Source organism: Solanum dulcamara, chromosome 7, assembly GCF_947179165.1.
Source record: "Solanum dulcamara chromosome 7, daSolDulc1.2, whole genome shotgun sequence".
NCBI classification, from domain to species: Eukaryota; Viridiplantae; Streptophyta; class Magnoliopsida; order Solanales; family Solanaceae; genus Solanum; species Solanum dulcamara.
Window position 1 is genome coordinate 20450546 of NC_077243.1, and position 10241 is coordinate 20460786.

The following is a 10241-nucleotide window of genomic DNA, read 5'->3' on the forward strand; positions in this document are numbered from 1 at the left end:
GGGCAAAGTGGTCGGGTCCTTGTGCATAATTGCAACCATGCATTTTAGGGATATTAATATTAAAAATTGTATATTTGTTTCTTTTTCAGTATGTGATGATGTCTGATTGTGATATCTATCATCATTTATTGTTTATTGTGTTTTGGTAATCGAAGTATTTCATTGTTCTTGGTCCTTTCTTGTAGTTGCTATGTTTTTCCACTATTTTCTTCCTCCTTATATTTTGATTTGTTGTTCTTAAGGGTGTCAAATGAGCGAGTTGAGTTGAAATTGAGAATATTAAAATAAATTGAAATAAAAATCGTGTTGGGTCATGACCCGCTCAAATTTACTTTGGGCTCAAATGGGTTGGGCTCAATTGGGCTAAAATTCGAATTGGGTCATGACCCGCCCAATTTGACCCGTTTAATCTCAATAATTTTAACATTTTATTATTTACCTTTTATAACCACAATTTGAATTTCAACTCAAAAAAAGAAAAAGAAAAATTCACAAATTGATAGATTAATCCTAAAAGATATAAAATAGATAATAATTCATACCTTTAATATGAGAACATACATTAAACCAATGCAAATAAAAAGCCTTAGAATGGGTTGAAATTAGAGATTAAGTTGGGCTCAATTGAAGATTTTTTTACTAGGAAAAACACTTTTTGATAAATAATTACTTATTTTAGCGATACTTTTTATTTATTATCATTTATAGCAATATATAGCAATACTATGATATATCTACTATGTATTAAAAGTGAATTATGCATTCAATATAAATGTATTATAAATGTTTTAAAATATATTATACTTGTTTGGTAAAAAATTGACACAATGTATTATAAGTGTATTAAAGTATGTGATAAATAAATTATCCATGAATAAAACTTGTATTATATGAGTTTTATAAATTATTCTCGCTAATATGTATTAAAATTGTATTATAAGTGTTCAGTGAAAAAAAATATTATTGCTATAAATGGTAAATATTTTCTTAATGTAGTACATTTATGTAAATTTCCCTTCTTAAAATGGGTTAAGGCTTGATGAGTTGAGATTGAATTCAATACAAATTATCTTGAGTCCAACCCATAAAAGTTTGGGCGGGCTGGGCGGGTTACCTATATTTGGGCTCATTTTGACACCCCTAGTCAGGGGCGGATCTACATGGGAGTGAGGGGGTCAGTCGAAAAATTACGTTGTATATAGAATGTTAAATTTAAATATTATGGATATATACCCTTTAATGAACCCCCTTAATACAATTGAAAAGAATGGCTCAGTGGTCAAGGGGGTTCAATTTATAACTAAGGTCGTGGGTTCGATTCTCGCTCAAGTCTTTTTTTAAAAGTTTTTAAAAGTTTCTCACTCCCTTTTCTATTTAATGTGCATTTTGGGCTTTGGATATGTTGTTGGGCTTGAGCCTTTCTCACTCTCAAATGAGCAATTGTGGCTGGGTAGACAAAAAGTAGTTAGCCCATTTGTGTATATTTGTTATTTACTTAATTGTTTTTTTATATTTCTTAAGTTTAAATATTGTATTTAAAATATTTTATATTTTTTTTATGTAATTGGAATGAAAAATATTCCTATTCTCTCTTTTTCATGCTCACATATAAGCCCTAACTAGATTTCTATAATTTCTATCTGATTTTCAATATTAACACACTTTTCCACCAAAAGAAAAGAAATAACACACTATGCATATCTCGTTTTGTTAAATTTTATATATTATTTATCGAGTTACATAGTGAGTTCTTTTCAACTATATTTTTATCATTCTACATATTAATATATTGATGTTGTTCAACATCTTTTGTTATTATTACTATTATTATTGAGTACTAAAAATATATTATTTTTAAAAAAGTGTAAATATTGAATTATTAATATCATAATATTTTTTATTTTCTTTATCAATTTCAAAAAAATATATTATGATATTAATAATTCAATACACACTTTTTTAAGAAACTTATCTTTTGTGGGGCATTAATTTAAAAGAAAAAATAGAAAGTTTAAAATAAAGTAGGACAGTGCAAAGTGAAAGTTAAAAAAATGATATTTTTTAAAAAAGGCTCGACGGTGTAGAGAAAAATGGAAAGAAATGTTAAAAGGACAAATAAGGCGAGTTAAAATTTAGCAAACGTCTGCTTTAATTTTTCTTTGCTTATTTCCTTTCTTTATATGTTGAACCCCCTAAATTAAAATCCTGCATCCGCCACTGCCCCTAGCTGTACTTGGGCCGAGTATCTTTCGAAAACAGTCTCTCTACTTTCATGAGGTAATGGTAAAGTCCGCGTACACTCTACCCTTTCCAAACCCACTAGTGAGATTTTATGTTATTATATTTAGTTTGAGATGTCAATATACCAAAAAGGTGGTCCATGTATAATTTAGAAAATTGAATATTTTTGAAAACTTATATTCTTCGGTCAAACTATGATTAATGAACTTACAAAGTCCTTAAAACTGTATCTGATTAGATTTAGGTGCAGTAATTAAAAGTTCTATAGTAATAGAAAGTCTAGAGATTTAACAAATTGCTTATAAGATTTAAAGTTGGATCTTTGTCATCTCATTCAAATGGTAAAAATTGTAGGGGCTAAATACTTTTCGGCCTCGATTTTAGAAAATAATTGATGTTCGTAAATTCATTTAAAAGTAACTACTTTTGATGTAAAAACCATATCAATGTCATGAATTTCAAATTTAAATAATGAATGATCCAAGATATTGTCATAATTTTTTAAATATATATGCACTTTTATAGATTCAAACTTCAAAAAGTGAAACTCTGTGATAGTATTGTAGATTTTATCCATAAAATTATGATAGAGTTTCACTTTTCTAAGTTCAAATGTCATGATTCCTAAAATTAACTAATTTTTAAATGACTTCCAAATCTGGATTATGAGAAAATGGCTATTTTTGAATTTTCCCATTCTTTGTCATTTGGATTTTACTTCCCAAGTAGCTTCCGTAATCGCACGATGTCATCACTGCACCTTCACAAATACAATTTTCTTAAATTTCAGCTTTTTATCTTGTCTATCCAAAATAGCTATAGGTTCTTCCTCAAATGTAATATTTTTGGCCTACACATTGCATTACAATTCATATTAATTTGGTGTTGAGTTGTTGAGATGGTTCTTATACTGATTTGACTTGATACATTTGAGTCACATTGTAATATTATTAGTGGTGTAATTGTTTTGGAAAAATACACATTTTAAGTATTATGTTGTGGTGATTTATTTTATGACATAATTATACTTGTGGAAAAAGAAATTTTTATAATATATCTCATTATTGCTTCTAGAAAGGGTTAGTAATCGAAGCATATTGAATATACATATTTTATGTACTCAATCTATACTTGTTTCACCTTTTTGCATGCAGAGACTGAGCCAAGTACTAAAAATAATTGACTTGCTGCTTGAAATCGAGGTTGTTACTGTTAGGTTTCAGGATGAACTGTTTTCTCTTCAACAGTACTGAACTTTAAAGACTTTAATTTTATCCGTCTTATTTCTTACTTGACAGTTATTTTAGCTTTTCTAGACTTGTTTACATTCGTAGATGCTCTTGTACTAGTACTATAAAAAAATAAATTATTGTGGTTGTAACACGTGCTATATAGTAAATTGAAAGCTTATTCATCAAACGAATTATATTGTTCACATATCCTATTGGAACATCCTGAATCTACAATGATGTGAAAGTTCATTGAGAATATTTTCATGTGTGTTTGTCTGTCCCTAACTTGCCTTCAATTAATAAAGTCAGTTGGTCTTCGACAATGATTTACAACAGTTAGTTCAATAGGAGAAATGAGGAACCACTACAATAATCCCTAGTCTTCTCATTCTTTAATAAAAGTTAAATTGACACTGCCCTAAAGTTTTAGTCGTAGAACTTCAATTGTGGTTATTTTTCAACTAACAAATCTTTGGTGCACTATTAAGTTATGACTTTTTCAATTACTTCACAAGATGTCTAAGGAACAAAGGGGATGAAGGTTCTTCATGTTTTGACTTATGATAATAAATACTAACGCAATTGAAATTCCAGAGTTATACATTTATGCATTTATAAAACTGTTTATTATTTCTTAATGCTCAATCTCTTCCTGGATAGAACTATTCTTTATAGCAATGGCTTTCACAATCGTCACGCCTTTTTTTATTTTTATGATCAACAATTCTTACTCCGAACTTTTTATCAATATGAGGTGATCATCACAGAGTGTAGAAGACTCTTGGATGCATTCTAAGTGGCTACTGTACGATTTTTACTTTAAAAGAAAGAGTACCTACAAGGACAGAAGCAAAAAAGGATCATAGAGTCGTGGAAAGGACAAACAAGACAAATTATGATGGTGGATTTTGTCGATTATGAAAGAAAAAAAAAATCCTTAGTTGGATGGTCCCTCCACCATTCATATCCACAACACTTCTCATTATTATAATATAGTCAATGTGTCCAGGCCTAATTGATTGTATTTGCACCAATATTTGATACTCCATGGCCATGTGGGGGTGGAAACAAGACCACTCCCCCAAAGTCCCAATCTAAAAAGAGAAACCCCATATAACCTATAGTTTAATTAATAGTTTGGGACATGTCAACGCGGAAAACCTTCCATCATTTTGTCTGCCACCTCCTCACATGGTTGCATAATGGATAACTTATACTACTATATTACTTGAAAAGTAAAAAATTCACACCATAAACAACTCTAAAGTCAGCTCTTTGGCAATCACAAGAAAGGATTAATTGTATTTCTTGAAGTAAATGAGAGTACAAAACAAGCCACATCAAAACTTTAAAAATAGAGTTTACATTATATGAACTGACAATGTAAAAGAGCTCCCACACAACTAGGTTAAGTTGACCTACAGTAACATGTAGCTCTCCGTATCAAGAATGATCATAGTAACTTAGAAAACAGAGTAATAACCCGCACTAATCGACTACATTGCACTAACAGTGTAATTTTTACCCGATTAGTATATATAACTTAAAGCTCTTAGGGGTCGATTGATAGTTTATAAGAATAGTGTTGAATAGAATGTATTAGTAATGCTGGAATTGTTTCTTATCCACTGTTTGGTTTGGTGTATCAAGGACAGTCTTTAACCATGTTTATCCATGTATAATAACCCTTGTATTACTAATACTATGGTTTGCTATGTATTAGTTATACACCCTATAGTATTGAATAGGGTGTATAACTGAAAAACATACCCACCAAAGGGTTAAATAATACCATGTCTAATACATGTATCAGATTCTCTAATACATCATACCAAACGACACCCTAAAGATAGCATTTATCCTATGCAGCCATGCTTGAAGCTCAAACTCTAATTAACGACTTTGCAGTAATAGCAGGCTATTGTTCTTTATATAAGCTTCAGCATTTCAGAAAACAAGCTCATGCATCTAGTCAAAATGTATGTCAAACACCCACATTTGGACAAAGGCAAATGAAATGCTACACAGATGCTAGATGGCCATGCAAACTCATTGAATATCACGACTTACAAACATTCTACACGTGAAAAAGCCTCATAAGCAATGAACTCACTCTCCTTCACATTAATGATGGGCAAAAGCTTTGTAACTCAAGAAAACATCATTATGGTACGACATTACCAAAATCAAACTTGTGAGTTGCGAATAAGCTTGATGGTTTAGTCCAGAAGCTCACGAATCTAACATGTTACATGACCTCAGTAAGTGAACATAAAGGTTAATGACTCTTTTTCTCAGCACATGCTACTGGCAAGTTAAGCCATAAAGTCATATAAACTTTCAGCAGACCAGAGAAGACCTGAGTGATGTGGCAGTAGGAAGACACGTGCACGATGCCCATCGGATAACTGATTCAGTCACCACAATATCAATCTGCTCAAATTCACCAAGACCAATTGTATGGTTCCTCCTGCTCTGGATGCCTAGGGTTCTCGATCCATTTGATCCACTCTTTCTAACTTCTGTTGTCTTATCTCTTACCACTTGCTCAAAGCTATTAGGAGAGTCTGACAACATAAACACCTTTCCCACACTGACATCTGTGACATAAGTCAAATAGATTTAAAACCTAGGACTCCAGACGCACATATAATTTTGGATATAGCAGTTTACATTTTAAGATGAAATTAAAACAGAAAACTGTGAAATTACCTTTGTGAAGTAAATCCACATCAGATGCTCTAACAGATAAATCAACTTCATAACTCCCTTGATCAACAACTAAACTCGAGCCGAAGAATGTAAAACTAGGCAGTGTTAGAACAGGAGAAGCAAAGTCATGGCCATTTGATCCACCAGTACTACTGAAAGAGAATACAGCGGATCCATGGGAAGTTGTTGATTGTTCGGTTAGTAAAGTAGAAAATGAAGACTTGCACGTGTATTTCGGCGATTGGGCATCAATTAAAACGGCAGAACCTGTGCCAAAACTGATATCCTGATTCCGAACCATCAGAGTAGAGCAGCACGAGCCTTCATCTGAATGCACTTTTAGGCATGGCTCATTGAAATGCGGTGAGATATCCCGTACCCAAGCATGATCTGTTTAAGTGTCAAAATCATAAAGTTTTGAGGTAAGACATGAAGTAAGCTTCCCAACTGATACATCCTCAACTGCTTCACTACTTAGATAAAAGGAAAAACCCTTAAGAACTGTAAAATCTATCTCAATCAGAGAAAATCAATTTATGAATTGGATCTTCCGAAGTTAGATTCCAGCTTACGTAAGAAAAATTAAATCCATTGACTGAGGAATTACGCAGATTTATCATCTTGAGAGGCAGGCTGATAGCACAAACAAAGCGTGGTACCAAATATGATATATCATGTTGTAGAGGTCACAAATATGGTACAGCTGCACTATCTATTTTTACGCCCAATTTCATATCCACTGGAATAAGAATAATTTTAAGAAGAATATAAGATAATAAGTCCTTCAGAAATTTACGGATCTGATGCAGTAACATCCCTGATGAATTCTAGATATTCTGGTTTTCACAGTTTACTATCCACTTCTACTCTTAGTAGGTTCATTCTATATTCACAAGCTGATGTGCTTGATCTTTCTATCCTTTCAACTCAATACTGATGTCAAACACAAACAAATATACATTCTTGATGCATCAAACGTCATTCATCAGTTCTATTTTCTTAATCAAGATTATTCAGCAGTTCTATCAAGGTAACAAGTATAATGAGTTTGATATTATATCTTGCATATTATACCTAGAATTTGCTGAGTTGTAAACCTCTGAGAAGGATCCGTACACAGCATTCCTTTAATCAACTCTTTTGCTGAAGATGATATTGTATCCCAGCGATCAGAAGGAAACCGCAAATCAGCTGCCCTGACAGCATCAAAGATCTTTGACTTTGTCTTCCCCCAAAATGGTGGTATTCCACTAAGAAGAATGTAGAGAATAACACCAGCGCTCCAGATATCAGCTGCTTGATTATAACCTCCTGCCAGGACCTCAGGAGCTATATAAAATGGGCTGCCAACAGTACCATGCAAACTTTGACCTGGAACAAGAAAGTTGATGATGCATAAAATTATCAATATAGGTATAAAATGTTGCATATTAGGTTTTTCAGAGGAAAGGAGAAACTACCTGGCTTGATGTATGTTGCAAGACCAAAATCAGCTAATTTTATCGGGGAAGAAGAACCCTTTGTAGCCAAGAGAATGTTCTCTGGCTTAAGATCTCTGTGTACAATGCCTTTATGATGACAGTACATCACCACTTCCATTAGCTCATGGAAGAGAACCCTGGCCTCAGCCTCAGAAAATCTACCATGCCTCTCCAGCTGGTGAAAAAGTTCTCCCCCAGCACAAAGCTCCATAACTAAATGTACATAATCTTCTTCCTCATAAACCGCCTTGAGATCTACAACATTTGGGTGACCAGCAAGCCTGGTCATTATTTCAATTTCAAGCTTGACACTTCGCACATCCTCCTGAGTCACCAATCTATTTTTAGCAATTGATTTGCAGGCCAACACCTCTCCAGTGAACTTGTCAGAGCATGTCCTGATTATCCCAAACTGCCCCCAGCCCAGCTGTTCTCCAAGAATGTAACGATCATGCAGATTAGCAGTATGATTTGCCTCCAAGATGGTCTCACTCAAGTTTGCAACTTTATAGCAACATGATGTATAAAATGATGATGCAGTGTTACTGTTGCTCTTGGCAACAGCCATACGAGAATTGAACCCAATATAACCAGAGGATACCAATGAAGATCTCAACTTTTGTTTCTCCCAACTCAAAACTACTGACTACCTTGTCGAAGTTATCCTTTCCAACAAGTAGGAAAGCAAATTTTTCAAGTCAAAGTGATTGATTTTGGACCATATCAATTTGGTCAAATAGTAAAAGAAGCTTCCACAACCAGATGGTGAAGTCTGTGTCTACATAAGGCGTTCAACTAATCTGGTCATTTTCTGCCCAATTATAACCAACTTCATCACACTAGAAGATCAAACTCTAAGCTGCAAACTTGAAAATTAGCTGGATCTGACAAGTCAAAAAAGTGCACAAACTCAATTTCAAGTTCACATACTGCAAATGGTAGTTCTTACTCTTTATAGGATAATAACTTTCAGAAAAACAAACAGTGCAAAAACAAAATCCAGCTAAGCCTATCTTTGGACAGATCCTACAACTATCAGTCTGTTAATAAAATGAAAACAACAAACAACAAACAAAAAGAAAAAAGATTTAATATTTCAAAAAATGACATTATACTCTACACATTTTCACAATTAAAACGACCTACCCAATAAAATCAACAGCATATTTAACCAAGAGAAACAATTCAGCACCCTTATCAACTCCCAAAAAACAAACTAGCAAACATCCAGAAACAGAAAACACACAAAAAGAAAGATGGCTCCTAGAAACATATTCAAACTGACCTCGAAAACAGAAAAAGACCCAGATCCATTTTTTTCTCTAGAAACGCATAAAAAAGACAAACTTTATTTCAAATCATAGGTAAATGATACATATATATGAAGAAAATGGGTAAGCCAAAATCACGAACCAGAGAAGGGAAGTGAGTCGGAGTTGCTATCGAATTTCTTTGTCCACAACCCACAGGTAGAGAAAGAGACCACCTGTGGAGTGGGGCAGTCTGGTCGCCTTCAAAGTTCTAGCTTAAACCCAACCCCCCGCCTACACAAAATAAAATTTGATTTGTGTACGCGGAGTCTTTTGCGTTGTGCTGTATTTTTATTTCCTTTCCTGCTTTTTCCTTTTCTCTCTTTTTTTTTTTTTTGGCTTCTTGATCTGTGTTTATATCTATATTGAAATTCAATTAATTTAGATTATCATATCATAGGATTCATTTTAAAAAAGTGTTTACTTAAAAAGCAAATTCATATGAAAAATTTATAATTGAGATTTTTGAAGAAAGAAAAAATAGTTTTATCCATGCCACCACAAAAGACTTTTCTTTTGATACTTTGTTGTTTGGTTGGGTTCCTTTGCTTTTGAATTTTAAAGAAAGGTTGGATTTAATAAATGATATTTTAAGATACTCATTCGCCCTACCTTTGTGAGTTGTGTAATGTACGTACATAAATAATGCAGATACCCTTTTACGTGATTATATTATTTGAATGGATACAAAATTTAGGAAAGAAAGGAAATTTTTGGAATTTATATTCTTAGACATATCATAAATTTATATGGGTATAAAAAAATTGAAATTAGTATCATTTTAAACGTGGCATAATATTTATGTGATTGGAGAATTTTTTTTATTAAAAGTAAAATAAAAGGCATGAATTAATTGTTTTATAAATTTAGAAGTGTTTCATTCTTTTTAAAGGAGATTAAATATGAAAGTAAGTCACCTAAATTGAGAGTAAACGATTAAATTTCATTACTGAAAAATAATAATAATAACCAAGACAAGAAAGATAGCGACAAGTAATAATATTTGATTTCAATAATTTATGCTAGGAAGGAGGTGAAGTCGGCGGTTGCAACGGCAAAAATGGCAGCTTTTGAACGCCTTTATACTGAACTGGAAGAGAAAGGTAGGGACAGAAAATTATTCAGGCTAGGCAGGGCCCGGGAGAGAAGGGCACGCGATGTGGATCAAGTGAAGTGCATTAAAGACGAACACGGAAAAGTATTGGTAGAGGAGACCCTTATCAAACAAAGATGGCAGTCATACTCCTATAAACTTTTGAATGACA

At 32.9% G+C, this 10241-nt stretch overlaps 1 protein-coding gene across 2 annotated transcripts; it reads right to left on the bottom strand.

Moving 5' to 3' along the window:
* Positions 1 to 5536: 5536 nt before the first annotated feature.
* On the bottom strand, positions 5537 to 9240 carry LOC129895044 (calcium-dependent protein kinase 26). Of its 2 annotated transcripts, none has more exons than XM_055970675.1 (5): positions 9080 to 9240; positions 7646 to 8550; positions 7260 to 7556; positions 6186 to 6575; positions 5537 to 6073 (listed from the first exon to the last, which is right to left on the bottom strand). In XM_055970675.1, exons 2-5 carry the CDS (start codon positions 8232 to 8234, stop codon positions 5814 to 5816), a joined length of 1536 nt encoding a protein of 511 aa, XP_055826650.1. In that variant the 5' UTR covers positions 8235 to 8550; positions 9080 to 9240; the 3' UTR covers positions 5537 to 5813. The 2 variants fall into 2 exon arrangements, with proteins under 2 accessions (XP_055826650.1, XP_055826651.1); XM_055970676.1 differs by lacking the exon at positions 9080 to 9240 and adding an exon at positions 8952 to 9068.
* Positions 9241 to 10241: the final 1001 nt, after the last annotated feature.

Coding starts and splice junctions, on each gene's coding strand:
- LOC129895044 (XM_055970675.1), bottom strand. CDS start 8,234: ATGGCTGTTGCCAAGAGCAACAGTAACACTGCATCATCATTTTATACA. Junction 6,576..7,259: donor TACAACTCAGCAAATTCTAG/GTATAATATGCA, acceptor ACACTTAAACAG/ATCATGCTTGGGTACGGGAT. Junction 6,074..6,185: donor TGTGGATTTACTTCACAAAG/GTAATTTCACAG, acceptor CTTATGTCACAG/ATGTCAGTGTGGGAAAGGTG.